Below are 22752 nucleotides of genomic sequence, written 5' to 3'. Positions count from 1 at the left end.
AAAACTCTAAAATTTCATCTTATCCAGTCCTTAGACTTTATCTAGTTTCCACAATTTTTTTTATTTTAGTTTTAAAATTATCTCATATTTTAAATCTATCATAAACCCTCAAATATTTAAACAAAAATAATATGTTGATGATTTAAAGTAAAAAAAATATCAAATGACAAAATTTACTTAATTTTAATGTTTTAAAACTTACTTTTTAAGTATTTTTTATACTTTCTTCAGCTTACATTATTTATTATTTTAAAAATATTAATTTTGATGTGACAAAATACAAGAAAAACTAAAAAAGTGTTTTGATTTGACCAAAATATTTATTATTTTTTTAAAAAATATGAAATTTTTAACTATATTTTTTATTTATTAATATTTTACTTAAATGTTTAATTAATTGATAATTACATTATAATCTTTTGAATAATAACATATTAATAAAAAAATATTATCATAATAGTTAATGTAATTAATAATTAATTTGAGACGGAGGAATATTTTTATATATATATGCACGTGAATATAAGATGTCCAAGTTTTGTAATATGTGAAGGACTAAACGGACTTTTCACTTAAACAGCATTAGGGTTGCAAAATTTCACCGATACATAAACGAATCGTTCCACTGAAAGTGCCGTCACTGTGAACTTTGCTCTCTACGAGGCTTCAATTTCCAATTAGGGTTTCGCTTAGGGCAAAGAGAAGAGTAGCCATGGGAGTCTTCACATTCGTTCTCCGCAAATCCGGCAGCGAATGGTCTGCCAAGCAATTCTCCGGCGACATCGAGGCCTCCGCTGACTCCACCTTCGACCTCCAACGGAAGCTCGTTCATGCCGCTCTCGCCGTTGATTCCTCCGGCGCCGTTCAGTCCTCTTTCTCTGTGGTGGACCCTTCCTCCGCTGTCTTCCAGGTACAACTTTCCACATCCCCAATGATTGTGGTTTCTTGATCGGAAATGAAACTCTAGGTCGTCTTTGTATTTTTATCCTTTTCAATTTCAGAGCTCTATGTTTTGTTTTTTTTTTTTTTAATTTATTCGTCATATTATTTAGATCCCGTAGAATGTATATGTGTGTGTGTATTTATAGGCGTATATCGCGTTGTTTCTTTTGAAGCATTACGCATTTAGTTTAGGCTTTTATTATGCTATTTTTTATAGTCAACTGTGTCGAATCCGAGAAAGTTGGTAGCTTGGTTCATGTCATTTGTAAGATTCTGCTGATTGCTGAGAATTTGTAGTTTGACCGTATTCTTTTTATTTTCGTCATTGTATTTTTGGTTTTTCGTTCAAATTATTCTGTGAATATGCGTTGACTTGAAGAGAATAATGTGGTTTAGTGCTAAAACATGTGTAAAGCTCGATCTTTCTTCTACATAGAAGTATCTAATTTGTGCTCGCATGCTATACTGCATTTCTAAATTGGTGGGTTATAGTGCCAGCACTAATAAATCAGCTTAAATTTGAGATAATATTTGCTTAATAATAAGAATGAACGATTATTTTTGTTAAAATAAGTTGAAATGCACAAGTACTAAATTTTTTAATTCAACCACTATATGAATAGCTGAATACAGCTGTTGATTGTTTTGTTCAGGTGGTAGTGGGTGGTGCAGTGTTCGTTGGAGGTGGTGCTGTTGCTGCAGCAGCTCCTGCAGGAGTTGCTGCCTCAGCTGGAGAGGCGGCCCCGGCTGAGAAAAAGGAAGAAAAGGTGGAGGAAGAGGAAGAAGATGAAGACTTGGGATTGTCACTCTTTGATTAGAGTTTTAATGTTTTTTCTTTAATTTTGATGGAAAAGGGATTTTTGTGTTGAATGCTATATATTGTATTTGTCTATTGGTTTGCGCCAGCTAAACGGTACACTAAACATAGAGTTTTGTGCTGCGACCTCAAAGGTTCTTCTGTATCGTGTTTACTCGATGCTTTATTTATGTAGTATCACGCACACTTTTTCCCTTGTCACTGCCAGATAGATGTCGGTGCTGATACTACATTCAACTGTTTTTACCATTAACTTTTTCTTTACACGCCTCCCTCGGTTTCTCAATGACATTATTGTTTTTATGCAACTCAATAGATTATGTGACATTTTTTTAATGGGAGATTTGGTTGCTCAATAACATATGTTTTTCTTTTTAAAATAAAATGCCATTGGCGTCTTCTAGTGGCAGAGGCAATTAAAAAATTTGAAAACGCTAGATGGAAAAGAAATTTTTTTTACTTCTGAAAAATCGCCACTGGCGATTTATAGTGCAGGTGGCAGGTTACATCTTAAAAAATCGCCAAAGCAACAAAAGAATTATATTTTATTGTAAAGCGAGTTAAATGCGAGAAATTTTTTATTTAGTAGAAGACCGCCACTGGCGTCTTTTGAGCACAGGTCGCCATAGGCGTATTTTGTGACCTTGAGCTCTATATAAACTCATTTTCTCTCCTCATTTTACTCCGTAACACTTTAGCTTGGTTTGCATTTGATGAAAAAGAATAAACTCATTTTCTCTCCTCATTTTACTCTGTAGCACTTGAGCTTGGTTTGCATTTGATGAAAAGAAAAAATGAGTGCAAATATAATAGTATATTTTGATGGTGAAATTGTTCTAAAGTGAAGATTTGATGTTTTGATGTGAAAAGTCAATACTACCGAATATTTCATGTGATATATCATTTGATGGTGTTTCATGCAATACAAAACAATTCTAATAACCAAATAAGGATGATATTCAAAAAAATGTTTTGAATACATCAACAACATTATCTATTAATTTCTACAAATATTAGTGAAAGTGATGATGAAGATTTTGAAGAAGAATAAAGAAGTGATCATAATAGTGCAAATAATAACGTACATTTATTAAAAAGAACAGTTTTCAGTCTTGAAGGTAAGCATGCAATTAAGTTTCTAAAAATGTAAACTTGAGTATGTAGTCTTTGACACCTTACATTATATATGCTTTATTTGTTGATATTTTTAATCTTGTTAATTTTTGTTGGTATTTTTATTTTATAATATTATTTAATTTTTATTGTCTTATTTAATAATTTGTCTTATTTATTTAATTTGTTATCATGTTAAATTTTGTTGATATTTTTATAAGTATGATTAATGTAATTTTTTTTTACATCAAATAATCTGTCTTTAATTTTTGTAAAACAAGCATCCTTTGAAATAAGTTTTTTTTAAAATATATAAAAAGATTTAATATTTATGGTTAACTATATTCTATTAAACAGATAATAAAAATTCAATTCTTCCCTGTCACTTAATCTCACATCATCGTTATTTTTAAAAGATTTATTATTTAAATTATATTTACAAAAATAAAAGTCCCCAAATAAACAACTTAGTCCGAACTTCCCTCACTTCCATGAGTTATCCATTGCTTGGTCAAAAGCTTCAAAAATATAATTTTCTATTTGGATTGCATGGAGGTAATCAAACTCGTTAATTCACCTTTTCATATTTATCATGCTTTGACAAGAAACATCTAAAATCTCGTATCTAAAGAGTGAATTGCGTCCTTGTGTCATACTTTTGGAGAAGGAAATCATTATGATGATATTATTGAGTTTTTTACGTAAATAAATTAAATTAAAATATTTATTACCTAAATGTCTTATTTTAAACATTTTTACCATTGTGTTATGAAACTATGATAATGAAAGTCGACTTAAATTGACTTTGGTTACAAATTTGCATGTAAATGAAATAGAAGACAATTTGAATCTACTTTTTCTTGTTGAATTTTTTTTTATTTGCTTAGAAGTTGGTTTAAATCAATTTCCTCAACACTGGAATTTTTTTACATTGAAGTCAATTATAGTCAACTTCTGTAAAAGTTTTTTTATTTTCTTTACACATAAGTTGATTTAAAGCGACTTTCATATATCTGATTTGTAACACTAAAGTCGATTTAAATATATTTATGTATAAAATAGAAGTCGATTTAAATAAATTTTAGTTTAACACATAAGTCGACTAAAGTAGAGATGAATTAGCTTGGTCTTCTACTATAAATGAGATATACGACTTTCTCACTTTGCATTATTTTGTTTCAAAAATTTGTGAGATTGACTGTGAAAATCTTAGTGAAATGACAAAGACACATGTGTTTATATATTATAATGGTGAGATTGTAAATACAATAGAGGGAGAGACATTTTGTAGTAATAATAAGGATTGATTGGTTACCTGTCTATCAATTACTTAGCTATAATTGGTGAGTTGAATATTAGAGGAATATGAGAGAAACAATATACAAGTTTCAAAAATATTCCACAAGATGTCAATTTATATTGGGTCAAATGGTATTCAATATAAAAAGTAGTGAATTTGGAAAGATGAACACATTCAATGGTGGATCTTGACTAAAAATTTAAGGGGAGCCATAAATATTGATAAAGTGATTTAACTAAAATTTATATTTCTCAAGCAAAGTCTCAAAATAATGTATTAATGCAAAGTAGCAATAAATATACAAAAGATTAAGTGTACCTACATTCAAAGTGCTGCTCTTGTTCCTTTAAAGACTTGAAGTCATCAATAATTGATCAGAGTCAAAAGTTTTAGCTAGCCAAGAAGGAAACATTTTGATCCCAGTAGATTGAAATCGCCTTGAATGTTTATCTCCAGAAGGGATAATTTTCAAGATGATATTGATATGGACCCCATTTTAGATAAGCTCTTCGAATTTCATCTCTTTGGTTCGAAGGATATTCCCAAATTTAGGGACGTTTTTTTGGAGCCACGTTCTAAAGAATTAGCATTAAATTTATCAATTACTTTTTGAATCTTTAAAGATAACTCATCATCTTCTTTAACTATGTGATTATTGCTTGTTTCAAGCTTTATAATTTTTATCATTGTCAGTAATTTTGCTCTTGAAAAATGAATTGATTGTCTTGTGTTTAACTATTGTAACCTTGTTGATAATTGGTTATTATACCTTTAAAACATAAAAGTTTCATTGTAAAAAGATTATAAAAATCAAACTTCTTATTTGATGTAATAAAATTAAAGACTAATTGGTCACATTATACAATTTCTATTAACACACTAATTTTTATTTATATAAATAGATCCAATATTCACATTATTTGAACTTTTGAAACTCAAAAAAATAACAATATTAATCAGCAAAACTACTACAAGGTGAAAATCAATACAATAAAATCAATAATGGAATAATGATAATAACATATATTTTGCACAAATGAAAATTATAGAAGAATTATTGGTGTATATATTTGTCATTTTTTCTTATTTTAGACAAATAAAATCTTTATCTACGTAAATAATTAAAAAAAGGGTGTACCTTTTTGCTGTAGCTTATGACTATTTTAGCTTATGACTTGCTACTCATAAATAAGCTTAATAATTAAAAGTAAATGATAAAAAAAAAGGCATACCTTTTTGCTATAACTGGAGTTGCAATTTGTAAACAGTGAACATCTATGTTTGGCAGGAGCAAAATCGTGGAAGGAGAAGCTGAGAAATTTCTTCTTGAATAAGTTTTCTCTCTCTCACTTATGTGTCATTTGCTTTATGTATAAAAATTCTTTTAACTTTTAAAATTGAAATGATGGGCATGGCCACCATCCACTTTATTCTATAAAAAGATATATATTTATTTCACGTTTTATCAATTAGCTGTAAGACCAGTAGGATATATATATATATATATATATATATATAATATAATATAATATAATATAATTATTAAAATATTTACAAGCTTTGGGGGAGCTGTGGCCCCCTCCCGCTCCTAAGAAGGTTTGCCCCTGAACACATTTAGTTATTTTAACTCATTTGCTGAAACTCGTACAATAGAGCTTTTGTCGAACTACAAGGTGATCATTTTAGCTCTGGAGGTTTAGCCCCAAATCCATCTCGCTCTCCACCAAATTCAAGCCCATTAGTTGAGATGTCTTGTCATGATGTATACAATTCACTTGATGAGATAGGTTCTCCAAGTTTCGAACACGTTGTTAGACATATTGAAAAGCCATTATCACAAAATTCACAGGAAATGAGACAAGGTAACTTGGTTGGAGATTTTGATTTTATTGTGGCATAGCAACATGATGAAAATGATGAAAAGGAGGACCTTGATGATGAAGAAGATGAACAATTATTTGATTTGCAGAATGTGGATGAACATTTGATGTCGTGGTCTCAATCCAAATCTTAATCTCAATCTCGACAACGTCCTAGTCACTACTCAATAGTTGATTTAGAAGCAACGCATTGTAATGTGAGTGAGTTTAGTTCAAGTTCGAGTATAGGAGGAGAGAATGACTTGTCACTTGGTCAAGTATTTCGTACCAAAGATAAAGTGACGTTTGTTGTTAAATATTACATCATTCAAAGAGGTGTTTAGTATAAAATTTATGAATCTCAACACATAAAATTTCATTGAGTGTATGAAGTTTAACAATGACTGTAATTGGAGTATATGTATCACTTTCCGCCAAAAATTGTAGTTATAAGAAGTGCAAAAATTGACAAGATCACGCACATGTGTCTTTACAGAGTCTATGAATCAGCATGTTCAGATGAATTATAATATTATCTTTGCCCACATATACCCGCCAAACAGAAAGCTATTGCTATGATATATAGAGATTGAGAAAAATCGTATAATGAACTTCCAAGATGGTTGGGTGGCTTGAAATCTTATATGCTAGGTACTATTGTCCAAATGCAAACTGGACCATACTATATTAGTGATGTTTTATGGTTGCTTTATGTTTCATCGTCTTTTTTAGACCTATCCACTATGCATAGGGACATTTAAATATTCCAAAAAATTAATTTCAATTAATGGAACACATTTGTATGGCAAGTATACTAGAATATTGTTGATGGCAATTGCCCAATATGGCAACTCAGATATCTTGCCAGTTGCATTTGCAATTGTGGAAGGAGAGACAAAAAAAGCATGGTAATTTTTTTTTAGAAATGTTTGTCAGCATGTGACACCACAAGAAGAAATTTTTTTCATATTTGATAGACATCATACTATCAAAGCAGCTCTAGTAGCTATAGGGAGTGGGTGACATCCGCCTTCAGCTTATCATGCATACTGTTCACGACACATTACGTCAACATTTGTTGTGAAGTTCAAGAATAAAGGTGCCAAGCGATTGCTAATGAATATAGTATATGCAAAGACTGAGCACAATTTTCAGTATTAGTTTAGAGCATTGGGTGATTTGGATCTCACGATGTGTGCATGGGCTAACAACATACCATGTGCAAAGTGGGCTCAGTATGCTAATGAGGGTCGTCCCTACATGACTACTAATTTATCTGAGTGTATGAATGTTGTCATGAAAAGCACTTACAATCTTCCCATTAAAGCCATAGTTAAATCAACATATTATCGTCTAATTGAGTTATTTGTACAAAAGGGCATAACGACAAAGACGTGACTTGCAAGTGGCAAAAATTTTTCACAAACCCTGTTAAATGCAATTAAGGAGCATAGATAACACTTTAGTAACATGAGTATCACTCGAGTGACCCGCGATGCTTTAGAATACTTGGTGTTTGAAAGAGACATCATAAGAAGTCGTGGTCAACGAGAATTCAGGGTGCATTTAACAAAGCAATGGTGTGACTATCGGGAATTTCAAAAATTGCATTATCCATGTCGTCATGCACTTGCTAATTGCTCTAATGCTCAAAGAGATTGGATCTCTTTTGTTGACAAAGTGTACACTATGGAGTCCATGTTCAATGTGTATAAAACACATTTCTCTTTGATTCGTAATGAAGATATATGGTTGCCATACACTGGGCTTCTTATACGGACAAATCCTACACTTAAGTAAAATCTTGAGGGTTGTCCGGTCACCACAAGGTTTCACAATGAAATGAATGAGACTGATCTGAGTCAGAGAAAATGATGTGAATTGTGTAGAGGTATCGATCACATCAGACGGACATGCCCACATGCTCCATCCTATAGCCAACATATTTGATTGACTGTGTTATGTAGTAAAAATAATATTGTTAAGTTTAATTTATTGTAGTATATCTGTTGTTTATAGCCTTATTTTCTCGTGTACTAAGAGTAATATTGTTAAGTTTATGTAACTACTTTCTTAAGAAAAAATTGTTATTTATCCCTTATTTTCTACCAAAATACATAATTGATATTTTTCACAGTACATAAAATTTAAAGTCGATTAAAATCTTACACCATCATGCTTTAACAATTAAAAATCTTACATAAATCAAATTAAAAGTCTACCATACATATCCATGTGAATCACTATAGGTCATGCCTATTGCATTTGGGACCAGTAATATGACTTCCTGTTACACATTGACAATATACAATATATCATTTTGGTCTATAATATAGGCCATGCTCCTCCTTTTGTTCTTTCTCTTGCTTATTCGCTTATTCACCTTAGTCATCTAGTTCATCCTCTTCCTCCTCTTAACACGAGCCTTGAAAAGAGGGAGTTTGGATATGTGTTGGTGATGGTCAATATAAATGATTTGGTGGTTGAACCTCTTGCGTAGGTGAACATGTACCAGATGAACCTCAGCATCTAACAAGAAAGGTGGAATAAAAGATATATGTCGTGCAACATCACTCTAGCCCAAACTTGTGACAAATTGCTCCATTGGACTAGGAGTAACAAAACAACCTAACATGAACTAAAATAGGGCTTGCCATAAACTGATGGTTTGGGGTCATACATGATTGGCTAGGGCTTTCCATGAACTGTTGCTAAGAAGGGCTAGCCATGTACTGCTGGTGGCTATGTCCTGACATGAACATGAAGTGCTGGCTAGGTCCTGACATGAAGTGTTGGCTAGGTCCTGACATGAGGTGCTAGTTAGGGTACATCATGTGACTGAGGCTCAGTTCGGTGGCTAGGCTATGGTTGATGTTGTAGGTTGGGATATGCATCAGGTTGTACATGGTCATCATAATCATCTGTCTTATGGGTACTAGCGTTTGCTAGCACGTGTACCAACACACAAACGATGCCTGAAAGATCGTCTATTTGGGATGTCAGCAGGGTGTGCTATGTTAGGTGCTAGGGGGTATGAGGTGCTACACCATCAGGTAAGTCCTTAAGCTCTAAATCCTATGGGACTCCATCCAACGATAAAAATCTATTAGCTACTGATAAGTACCACTGAAAATATTCGAGAAAGGGACGATCATCATCAGCTAGCAGATACTGAACTCGTCGCTTCCTGTATGCCTCCTATGCAGCACGTCATGTCACAGATACTCAGGCCATCACATATCTAGATCACCTTTTTCATCCTTAGTATGCAACCGATCAATGTTTATAAGGACAATTGGTATGTGTTGTGCTCTACCAAATTGTCGAACCACGCGATTAGCAGGGTACCACTCAATCACAATAAATTGGATAAGAGCAATCACAAATGCTCATACATCGGCCTTATCATAAACAAAACGAGATTTTACATTTTCCACCTTATTGTTGTTGTTAAGACATCCACCTAAATTGAAACAATTAATAAGAAATATTAGACTAATAATTTTTATAATGGCATAGAAGACTGAGTAGCATATGTCATAATTTTACTTACCCCATTAATGCCAATTAAACCAATGATTCTCCTATATTGCAACAGCTTATCTTTGTGTGATCTCGTTGATGACCTAAAACTTTTTCACCTAAAATAAACATAATTAAATTTCACAATTGCAAATTTAACACATATGAATAAAAATATAAAAAATAACAAATAAATATACCTCAATGCTAGTGAAAAAGTGAGTGGATGATAACGTTTAGGGGCCAATTGAGGTATTCTGTACCATGTCCAAGATTACAGAAGAGGAAAATGATAGACAATACCGAGTCACTATCAAAATAACTAAATTTTTTAAAAATTTTGTAGTATAGAGCTAAACCTAGGTCTATTCACGGAGATACATTCTTAGTCAAATTCAATTTTAGGTTTTCTTTTAAAAATGCAAATAAGGTTTTTTGGGTTTTGAAATTTGCAAATTAATCAAATTGAATTACAAACAGAATAAAATTGAGTAAAAATGAATTAAGAAACATCAATCTACAGAATACCAAATATATGTAACTTCAGTTATCACAGTATCTAAAGATTTAAATTCGTGTTTGAATGATCACCCAATTCAATTATTAATTCAATCGAATAACCTAATTGAACAGAGTTAAGAATTAAATCAAATAATCATTTAACCTAATCCGTATTAATTATCAAATTAGAGCATCAATCGAGTCCTAATTTAAATTTTAACAACAAAAAAGTTAATCACAATCGCAATACACAATTCTAAGATTAGAGAGAAAAAGATAACAAATTCAGAACAATTTAGTGTAGAACTCAAGTTGAAATTACAACGTTTGAATTCTGTGGATTGAACGAGAAGTTTAGCCTTCCATCGAAGCACTTAACACACGCAAGAATGAGAAAAGAATGAGAGTTCGAGAGAAAGTAAAAACAAGAATTCTTATTTCGGGCAGCAAACATCCTGCAATCTTAATGACATTATATTTGACCGTATGACAGAGCTAACAATAAAGGGATCCTAGAACAACAAATCTCTAATTATAATTTATAGTCCCAATAAAATCAATAAGAAGAGGGAGCTACTTCATATGAATCCTAAATCCAAATTTATTTGAGAATAATACTCCACCTAATAAAACCATTGTGTATGCCATGGTGTAATGGATAATAGTTTACTCATCAGCATTGTAGAGTAATGCTCTAAATGTATCTGTGAACTAGTGTACATTTACAAAGAATCCTTTTATGTTCGCCTCATTTGGAACTGCTCCAACTAAATCTCCACACAATGCCCATATATTTTGATCATAAAATTTCTCTCACACTCTAATGCACCCACTCATAAGGAGTCTATCTACACGTAAACCCTAGCTGAAACACATCTTCTAAATTTATTGTACATTTTCCGCATAGAAGGTAGAATGTGTGCGACTCAAACCTCCAATGCTCCACAAGTGCACTAATAAGTGTCATATCATAATCAAATATCGGCACCATGTGCGCAACATGCCAAAAATCAGTCTGCCTAAGAAATGGTTCCATCCTTAGATCTGGAGCAACCATCATATTATAGCTTTTACTTCTTAAAATCTGAACTTTGTATAAAATTAATATAAAATTATATATAAGGTATTATTACCAAAACTAAAAGAAAACACTAAAATAGTAACTAATATTTAGTTCATACATATTAAAATATTCAATATAAACACATTACAACAAAACTATACTTAAATTAACTACTTCAAAAAATAAATTTAACAAATAGTATAATTTAATCAAGATTATCTTAATGTATCAAGTCCATTAAAATAAATAAAAAAATTAATACAATACAAATTAATAATTCAAATTCTCCAAATATATTTCACACTCATTATATTTAAATTTATTTTAATTCATCAAGTTATAGTCTAAATGTTTACTTGCCTAAACCTATAATTATTTAATTTATAACATCAAATAACAAAAACTCAAATATCAAATACACTAACAGTTTTATAATTGACAATTAATTAAATACATAATAAAAATTATTTGTTATATATATACATCATATAATACAATATCATAAAAAATAAATATATAATAGACAAAGAATTAAATATATAATAATAATTTTTTTATTAAAATTATTTTTAATTAGAAACTAAAAAACATTAATGACATATTAAATTAAAAAATTCAAATAAAATTATATAATATTTTTAAATATTTACCTTATAGACAATTTACTTGCAATATAATCAACAAAATTAAGTTGATTTAGATCATTATCCATCTCTTTTGCAGCAACATTGAATTTCTTTCTCTTCTTTTCTTTCAAGGGATTATAGGTGCGTCTTACTTCCAAGTTAGCCATGGCAGTGAATACAGGTATGCCAAAGTTAATTTAAGTTGAAAGCTGAAACTTTCCAAAATCGATTTAAGTTAATTTGCTCCTTACCTCAAGTTGACTTCTACATAGCACCAAAATTGTTTCCAATCAACTTTTGTATGAGAAAGATGCGGTGCAAGCATGTGCAACCAAAGTTGATTTAAATTTACTTCCTCGCAGTAAAAAAAATAAAATGATTTCAATTGACTTTTGTAGGAATAAATATGGGGGATTTACCTTCAACCAAAGTCGATTCAAAACGATTTCTATTTTCAAAGGAAATCGTCTTAAATTATTTTCTTAAGATATCAAAATAGGACATTTATGTAATTTTATTTTATTATTGTAAAAAAGTCAATATTCTTGCCAAAAATGATACTCAACAAGCTCAAAAATTGATTCTCTTAGAAGTGTCTTCTCTGGATCTCTTTATTATGCTTGTCTCAGATAGTTGTGGTATTCTGTTTAATCATCCTTAACCCAAAAGTCCTAACTCCCTTGTGTCTGCACATTTGAGGCATGTTCATTACCTCTCAAAATTTGATACTCCCTCTTGAAACCCTCGACTCGCTGTGTTTACTTCAAAACCCATAAGCAATGAGGTCACAATCGCCCAGAAACGACCCCCTTCAACACTAGTTGGTTGTTTAACGCTCTTCTCAAACAACGCAAAGATGAATCAAGGTCTCTCCCAAAGCCCCCATGTCGTTGCCAACCGTTGACAAAATTGTACAACTTTACAACTAGCTCTTGTCGAATCTTACTTGCAATTTGAAGCCAATCATCACTGATCTTATCATCATTGCCAAACAGCAGAGGGAGCATGCTAAGGGCATCGCTTATGTCATTTGCACTCAGATTCTTTAGGTCAGTCTCTATTGCCATAGAATGTTCTTCATCTTTTACCCTTTAAGATTTGTAAAACATAATTCGATTCGAATCAAAACTATTGTTTTGTTTATTTGGGTAAAAATTATCCCTTTTTTGTTCTTTCTACCTTCTACTTCTTCCAATGTTACAACTTGGGTTCCAAATTTTAATTCTTTGAATTTATTTATTTATTTATTTTCTTTGTTTTTGCTCCCAACATTAAAAGGATATAGATGAATTTAATTTTGCAACCTTTTTTTAATGCTTTTAAATCATACCAGAAAATTAAAGGTCACCCAAGAACGGAAAAAATAATTGGATTACGCTCAAATTAACAGTTATTGTGGCTATTATATCAACAGTGTAAGACAAAAGAAATTTGTTGCTATTGGTATTTTAAAGAGCATTAAATAGTACAATTTAACTCACCTATTCTAGAGATTAGGTAAATTATTATTTTTTAAGATTTTTTTTGTAGATATAAATTTTTTAAAATATAATAATGACATGATGATGATTTTATAGTGATTAACTGAATTTTTGTTAAAATTTTAATTTATTATTTAATAAAGTAGAGACTAAATTGTTACACTATGAAAATGTTACAATCAAATTTTAACAATTTTTTTTTAAAGATTTATCCTAAATGATACTAGTTTTATAAGGACAAAAATATAATTAAGTATTTAATTTTTATTGGTATTTTTATAAATATAGTTGTTTATTTAATTTTTATTGCCTAGTTAAATAATTTGTTTTATCATTTAATTTTTGTTAGTATTTTTATAAATATGGTTGTTTATTTAATTTTTTGTCTAATTAGTAAATCTTTGTGTTTTGTAGGTTATTTTAGTGCAAATAAAGAATTGTATGTTGGAATGCAATTTAGTGATAAAGAATTAGATGTAGACACAATTGCAGAATATATTAAACTAATGGTACAATCTGACCCTTCTTTTAAGGTAAAATTTGTGATTGGTGAGACTTAATCTCAATATCCATACATGACAACATATTGAAAAACATGGATGGCAAAACAAAAAGCAATTGAAAAAATATTTGGTCAAAGGGAAGTCTCATTTAAAACTTTGTCACAATGATGTGTAATAATGTGTGATGTTGTTTGAGGATCAATTGTTTAGTTAGGTGCTAGAGAAGCTTACCACAATGACAAGTTAGTTCCTAATGTTCAAATACTATTTCAACTGTTTTGGAGTTTTGGTCCTTACATTAGAGCATTCAAACACTGCAAATTACTTGTGTAGGTTGATGGGACACATTTACAAGGCAAATACAAAGGAACTCTTGATGATAGTTGCACGAGATGGTAATCATAATATATTGCCGATTGCTTTTGCTATTGTTGAGGGTGAGATCACAGAGCTTAGCGTTTCTTCTTCAATAATTTACGCAAATATATAGTGATACATAGGAGTGATACATATGCACGGAGTAATGATGGACACATTTTCTCTGAAATTGTTATGACTCAACTTCAATCAAATGAGCAAGCATCCAAAACCTTTGTGTCAATCAATTTGATAGAAAAATTGAGACTTTCCTTGTTGAGGACCTATCTAGCAACCTAAAGTATAGGGTTTATCTGAGATAAAGGTATCGTGAACGTGGTGACATACAAACAGATAAATATTTATGTCGACATTTGATTACTACTTACTCTAGTCAATAGCGTGCTTATGTTGATAGTGTTTATAGAATTAGTGAAATATGCAAAGTTTACAAGAAGGAGTTTAGAGTGATAGGGAATGAAAGCACACAACACCAATATGAGGTCATTTCAAATCTCATTTTCTTAATAAAATGGACTGGCGTGAGATAATAGGACTACATCAATGCACTCTTTGCCAAGGCGAGAGCCATACTCAAAGCTGATGTCCAAATGCTTTTGGACCTAGTTCATGATTAATTGCCAATGATGATTTCATTTGAATTATTTCTAATTAAACTTTGCGTTATGTTATTTATAGTTATATTTTGTTATTAATTTGACTTATTTTAGTGTTAATCTCTTTTTTCCCACGCATTCTAAATTTTTATTCACCAATAAATACAAAGACTAAAAATAAATTAAAATTTAGGCTTAAATAACATGTATATACTTTTCAAATTCTCACATTTTCCTCTAGTTTTTCTTGTTCTTTTATTTTAGAGAATTTATAACATATTCAATTTATTTTAAAAAATTATGAAATTAGTTTATCTAACTTAATTTTTTCTTAATCTAGCTTACGTGCACATGCCTATGTCTTAACGTCAGAAAATTATAAAAACACGATGGTTCTAATAAAAACTTACTGTTTAGTAAAAAAAATTCCCCAAAACCCTTAGGATTTTTTTGTCACACTAATATATATATATATATATATATATATATATATATATATATATATTAACAACATTATTTTTATTTTCCTTTTTTTCTTCTCTATTAGTGAGGGGATATATCTATTAGAGACATGAATAAATAGACATAACATGCATGAAAGATGTGTCCTTCATCTTTGTTCTCCTTATCTCTTGTAGTCGTGTCTCCTGTAGCTTCGATCTCAACCACATATAGGCATATGTAGATGTGTGATAAATGCTTTTTATGCTTAATCCTCTTATGCATTTCATGAGTAATGATTGAGATTTTAAGCTAGATATTGTAAGAATTCGTATTAACCAGATTGTTTATTCTTGTTTCAAGAAAAATTAACAAGGAAAGAGAATTTTTACAGGACAATGAATTAAAAAGGGAAGAAATGTCAAGCTCCTTTGAAGATCTACAAATCCAACAAGATACACGGGCAAGTACATGCCCATGTACATGCTTGTATACTTCTCGAATCACATGAATTAAGCAAAGTATTTGAAGTAAAGATATACACAGTCATGTACATGATCGTGTTTTCAAGCGTGTATTCAATTAGAAGTTTAAAGGGATGAATTATTAAGGAATCAGAGATATACATGGGTAAGTACACGGCCATGTATCTCAGACTATAGATTGATGTGCATCAGATTTGAGCATCTGCGAGAAAATAAGCAAGGGGATTGTCAATATAAAAAGGGGATGATGTAAAACCCTAGGAGGACGTTTTGGAAGAAAAAAAAAGTGATGACTACAACTGGGGATGACAACAAGCCTTTCCTCTCGTTCTCTAATCCTGGATTGTAGTTTACCTATGTTTAATTTCTAATTTCCTTTCTGAGTACCTAGATGTAATGAATCATTTGTAATCCTTTCTTAGAATTCTCCTTCAAACTATTTCAAGTTTTATTTTTTTTAGTTCAATTGAGTAGTTTTACTTGTTAGTTGATGATTCAGTTTATCTCCTATCTTACTCTTGTGTTTCTGTTTTTGAGTAAAAATCTAGCATGAATTAATCATTACTCATTTGAAAAGACTTGAATGCAACTCTAAAGATAGAATGACATAAGTCTTTTGTATTAGGGATAACCCTAATAGTGGAATTGACAAATCAAATTTAATGCAACCTAAGATGTGTTGATTAAGGAAGAGATTTCGGTTAATCAACCGAGGATTAGGAGCTATTATCTTTGAGAAAGATATTGATTTATCTTAGAAATTTCCATAGCTCTAAAAGATTAAAATTGAATAGTTGAGGGAGAAATCTAATTATTTGGATGCTACAATCTAGGTACTCGCTTTATCTATTTGAATTTACTTAACCCCATTTTCTAAATTTTAATTCTTGAAATCTATTTTCTTTCTATTTGCTATTTTTTGTCTTAGTGAAATTATCATCATAACTCCTTTGTTTGTGTTCTTCAACAATTAAGTAATTAAGACTTGAAAATCTTATTTAACAGTCCCTATAGATACGACACTTGATACTTTTTTTTAGTGATACTACTGTGACAATGAGTGCACTTGTACATTCATTGATTTGAGACATCAATGTGTATGTTCTATCTTGTTGGGTTATCTCTCAAGACAACATCAGCATGGACCATTGATCATATGACAGTAAGCATATTAGTTGAATAGTAACCTCATAATTCAGTGTCATAAACTAGGGTTGATACACATTATCTTTTACAAAACCTTGATGCATGACCATTTTTTTATTGAATGCCTCCTCATTTAGGTTAAAGTCGCAATGGTGAATTTTTCAAGAAGATTGAGCATAATCAATTACAAAGTCTTAATTGCACAATAATTCACAAGATATGTCACTACCGCTATTGAAATCAACAAGCATTCTTCCTTGTAATTCTTTGTTTCTTGAACATGATAAATATTTTTTTTATTCTAGGCTGTCTGTGTTGGTGCTTGTGTGAGAGTTATTCATCCTATTGAAATGTCTGCCACTACTCCTTTTGTGGTGACCAATATAATCCCTCACTCAATTATGTTGAATATGGCAGAATCCCTTGCTACTAAGTGGGTGGTGATTCTATGTGAAATTGCTATTGTTGGGGCTGATTGCTCCATTTGTGGGTGACAACCATATCCAATTCATGACATACATAATGAACCATGCCCAATACTTAGCAAAAGAATAAAAATTATCAATTGACATTCCTTATAAAATACATTCATATCATTAGTCCTGCATCGTTACATATCATGTATGAGTCTCTAATTTTTTTATTCCCTTAATTTTCGTAAGTCTTTGTTACGTTATCCCTTAAGACTTTGTAGTTCACTTAGTATTGTAACTAATCATAAAGCTGAAACTATATCTATACTTGTAACAGTATCAGACAATTACAAATTTTCTTACCCTCGTATCATATACCATGGTCTAGCCCTACTATAAACCTACAGAAACTCAAATTATAAAGTCTAATTTCTTTCACATTTACCAATAATTACCAAACATTCCTCCTATTTAACTTTAAAAATTTTATAACTAATATTCTTTTATTAAAATTTATTATCTATTAAAATAAATTTTTAATAAAATATTAGTTACATTTTTACTTGTATTAATTTTTATAAACTTAAATTTTTATTTTAGTTCTAAATATTTGTTAGCAATTGCTTGGTAATATTTTAAGAAATTTAAAATCATGTAGTTATATTTGATTTAAGACAATTGCTAATAAATATTTAGTAATTAAAATACTTAATATTTTATTTTCCTTATAAAATAAATTTCAGATGTGTAAATTTTTACTTTTATAAATAATATTTACTTCTATTTAAAAAATAATCATACATTAAATTAAATTTTTAATAAAATATTAATTACATTTTTATTTTTATTAAGTTTTATAAACTTAATCTATTAATATGAAACCAATAAAGATTTTTAAAATAATATCAAATTTAAATATTACTAATTATTTTTCATGATAAATTTAATACCAATAATAACATTAAAGAATTATTATAGTTCTACGATTAGAATCACTTACGTTATCATTACGAATTCTTTTTTAAATATGCCTGCAATGCAATTTAGGTTGAATTATGAACAAACTCTCCCCTTCTCTCTTACGTGACTACCTGGAAAACTTTTAACTGCCGTAAAAATTCTTTCAGAAAATGCCATTAGCGTATTTTCCAATAACCAAGTATGATACTATTCTACTCCTTCTTCCATGGATGAGATGGTTAAGTTTATGGAGAGTAAAAAATTGTTATTAGCAATTGTCTACGTAAATATGAAAAGAAAATTATATTTTGATATTTTAAATATAAAAATATTATATTTAAAATGTTTTTTTCATTAAATGTTGATGGCTATTATCTATATAATAATCAATGGTGATTCAATTCATTTATTTATTTTTATTTTTATAAATGACTGAGTTGATTTAGTTTATGCATTAGATAGTCAGTAATTAAATTGATTAAATTATCACCCGTAACTGTAGGTGATCGTATTCACATTGAGACATATTTCATAACAATTGCAATGTTGCCAAACGAATGCTTAGAATATCATGCAATATTGGTGGCTGCAACAGCGTTATTGTCAATGTCACCAACTTGTTCAATGCCTTACTTGCTCATCACTTGTGGGCAATAAGGTGGTTATTGGAAAGGAGAAAAACAGTTGAAGTTTAAGGAATTTGAAAAAAAAAAAAAAAACTTCTGACACCTAATATTTCTTACATTATATTTGAAATCAGATTTTCTTTCAATTTTTATTTTTATTTCTTCTCCCTTTTTTCTCCATTTTCTATTTACCAATATTGATTCTACACCCCATCAACATCGAGGGTGTGAAAATGTCACTGTTCTGGAAAATATTAGGTATGGAGTACTTAGATTTTACATTTTGACTCTAAGGTATATATAAAATAAGAAAGTAATTATGTATCTTAACATTTATTGAAAGTGAGATAAGTTTATGATATTCTTCGATTCAAATTATTAGTGGTTACATTTTTGCTTGGTTATTTTACACATCCTAATATTTTATTTATTTTTATAAATAATATATATTTCTCTTTATTTTTAAAAAATGAGCTTCATTTCTTTTTCCTTCAAAATCACACTCTTCATAATCATATAAAAACATAAGTTGGATGGATTGTGCAAATAAAAGCTTTAAAAGCCCATTGCTTGATTGAGAATGTGTTGGGTACTTGCAAATTCCTGCTCGAGATAGGTTGAACTCCACGAACTCCATTACATTTAGACAAAGAAAACGGCACACTCCATGCACTTTCAATGGCTATAATTTGACAAGGCACGAATCCTAAGTAACACAACGAATGGAAGAAATGGATTATTCCTTTCCCACAGATGCTAATGTGCACTTGTGTTAAAAAAAAGAAGCACGACATTATGCAAAGCGCACACACACACACTTATTCAGTAAAAGAAAACAAAAATTACTTTAACAATGTAATAAACTAAATTACTATAACTATTATAATATTTCTACTGTTATTATTGTTATTAACCACAATGGTATTGAAAAAAAACTATTTTATCAAAAACTAAATGTTATGCGAAACAAATGTCGGTTGGGTAGCTTTTACATGTAGAATATATGTGTAGTTTACCTTGGTACTATAAATGATAAGTGTACCATTAAAATAAGTTGCACAACATTTTAAAAAAATTATCAGGTGTTGGGAGGACGATCGTAACACTTAAATAATGTCAATACATCATAAAATTTGTCGCACAAATTCATGCATGACACATATGATTCAGGCGCATGTCTAACAATGTTGTGCCGTAACACATAATATCAATCCATGCCCACAACATAACATGTTTTAACTAAAATTGAAAAAAAAAAAACTGTTTTTATTCTCTCAAAATTACTAAAATTAACAGTTTAAAATATGCGTGACACGAGAATTAAAACACGTTGAAACTTAAAATGCTATATATATTTTTTCTAAATTCAATTTTTTCTTCAACAAATGTAAAAGCAAATTAGCCCTTTCTTTGCAAACAATTCCAAGCATGTTGATTTTCAAGACAAGTACTAAGAAGTTAGTTGAGTGCTAAGGTTGTTCCAAAACAAAAAGTTGAGTGCTAAGAAAGTGGAAAATCATAGTTTATGACGCTATATCTTAATCATTTGCTAATTAGAGTAAGCAAAGTTAAGTAACCAATAATGATGGGAGAAAGTTTGTGCATTAAAAAAACGATTGTCATTTATTTTCTGGAGACCAAAACAATGGACCATTTTTTGGGAGCAGACTTAAACGATGGATCATTCATTGTTAATTTTCAAGATCCAAAGTTATATTTTTCCATCTTGTACTTGCTTACTTATTTTGGAAATTATTAACTTATTAAGTATATTATTATTATTATGGTTGCCGATAGTTGTCGTTCACAGGTAAATAAAAATCAAGTTAAATATGCAGATTATTAACAAATATACCACTCGTTGATTAAATAAGATATTAATGACTTTTTCTAATAGACACGCGCATGGTGCTAGCTTAATTATCTTAGCATTAAGTAATATGTGTGTTAAGATATAAGGTCATGGAGCCTTTTTAGTAAAAATAAAATCTATGCATAATATTTAAAATACTTTGTATATTATTTTTAAAATGTCATAAATGATTAAAATAAAACTTTAATTTTAATTAGAAATATCTAAAAATTGTAATTGATTTTTATCTTTTGTAATTGAGGTGGTTGCCTAAGATTTTCACATGTTTAAAGTTCTATTTAAAAAAATAATAACTAATTAATAATTTAAGTATCAAAATCTTGAATAGGTATGGCGCATCATGTGTTCCTATTTCCAATATGATTATTATTGGACATTTGACTTATAGTTGTTGTATTTTTTTTTTTTTACTCTGCAATTCATTGGAATGGGAAAAAAAAAGAAACCTCTTAAATCCAATAGTCCAATAGGATGGGGATGGATTAGTGGTGCACTTATAAAAATATAATATTTTAATTTATATAATACTGTATATGATAAGATGTTTTATATAACAGGTTTTTTAATTTATGCAATCTTGTATAGGGTAAACTCTTATAAATTTACTACTTAATTAATAAGGAAAAAATAAAAAATAATTTCTTAAAAAAATATGATAAAATAATTAATACAGATTGGTTAAGTGATATATTTATTGAAATTTATCTTGTACAATATTGTACATGTTAGAAAATTCTTTTATATAAAATTAATTATAAATATAATACATTCATAAATTAAATATTGTATTTTTTAATAGTAAAATTATTATATATAATTTTTTATTATGTGTAATATTATACAAATTAAAAAATTAATAAAAATAAGATTAGATTGTGGGTATATTAATTAAGTTATTTATTTACAGTAAAAGGTTAAAATTGTTTGATTATGAATTTTTTAGATTATTTAAAAAATAAAAATTACATTAGATTAAGTTTTACAAATAGATTTTGTCTAAGACTTCAAAATTTTTAAACATAACTTCAGAAAGACATTTGGTTTATTTCGAAAGGAAGTGTAAACGACCAATAAACATTACATACACAAATAAAGCCATAAATTAGTTTATTTATCCATTCACTGTGTGTGTAAAATGAAAATTTTCTCATCTATCCGTTAATGATGTATTTTCACTGTTAAAATATTTCAAATTTGATAATATTATTGACTATAAAATTTTCATAATATGAAAGAGCAAATAACATTAAATTAACAAATGTTTTGTTTATTATACAATTATTCAAGAATATATGTAAATGATTTTTTTTAATTTAACATTTTAAATTTAAATTATAAGAATACCATTCTTAATAAAATTTATCCCTTTAAATTAAATATTTATTTTAATGGTCATTGTTATTGTTCATTCACTATCATCGAATTGAACACAATTAGATAAATAAACTTTGAAAAATCTTTGACTGAATTAAATTTAAAAGGTTGACATTTAAAGATTGTTGTTTTAAAAAATCAAATTCTGTTTTAATTGTTTGTTTAACAGAGATCAGCTATAATTATGGAAATATAATTTTAATTTAAGACTAAAACACAAAAAAATAAAAAAATATTGACATTGTTATTTGAAAATTGGGATAAGAATAAAGTTAAATAAACATTTGTTTATAATCTCGATGATAGGTAAGTGTGCAGCATATATATTTTTAAAATAATCCGTGTATTTAAGATAATAAAAATATTTATAAGTATAATTAACAAAGAGTGAGAGAATTTATGATTATATTAGAGAGGTTTTCATTGTGAATTGTTTTATTTTTGAATGTTGATAAAATCACATAATCATATTCTATGGAAAAGATAACAAATGGTGTCTCTTTATCAAAGAAGAAGGAATGTGTTAGATAAGATATTTTAAGATTAAAATTCGCAACAATTACAGTTAAATTTCATCGCATTTAAAGCGTAAAAAACAAAATATTAACATTAATTAATGAACTAAAAAAAGTATGGAAAGGGAAAAAAACAATGAATATCAGGAAAAAGAGGAGAAAACCAAAAGTGGAAAAAGTGAATAAAATATAGTAATGAAAAGGGAGGTGGGTAACAC

At 29.1% G+C, this 22752-nt stretch overlaps 1 protein-coding gene across 1 annotated transcript; it reads left to right on the top strand.

Annotated features, from left to right (window-relative positions):
- The first annotated feature begins 626 nt into the window (after positions 1–626).
- LOC113873206 (60S acidic ribosomal protein P3-like) lies at positions 627–2027 on the top strand. Its single transcript, XM_027511238.1, has 2 exons — positions 627–910; positions 1596–2027. Exons 1-2 carry the CDS (start codon positions 713–715, stop codon positions 1758–1760), a joined length of 363 nt encoding a protein of 120 aa, XP_027367039.1. The 5' UTR covers positions 627–712; the 3' UTR covers positions 1761–2027.
- The last annotated feature ends 20725 nt before the right edge of the window (positions 2028–22752 follow it).

Source organism: Abrus precatorius, unplaced genomic scaffold (assembly GCF_003935025.1).
Source record: "Abrus precatorius isolate BTA unplaced genomic scaffold, Abrus_2018 Scaffold7, whole genome shotgun sequence".
Lineage (NCBI taxonomy): Eukaryota > Viridiplantae > Streptophyta > Magnoliopsida > Fabales > Fabaceae > Abrus > Abrus precatorius.
This window is presented reverse-complemented; position numbering and strand designations above follow the sequence as displayed.

Excerpts from the sequence above, each read along its gene's own strand:
- LOC113873206 (XM_027511238.1), top strand. The coding sequence starts at position 713 with ATGGGAGTCTTCACATTCGTTCTCCGCAAATCCGGCAGCGAATGGTCT. Across the intron at positions 911-1,595 it reads CTTCCTCCGCTGTCTTCCAG|GTGGTAGTGGGTGGTGCAGT; the intron begins GTACAACTTTCC and ends TGTTTTGTTCAG.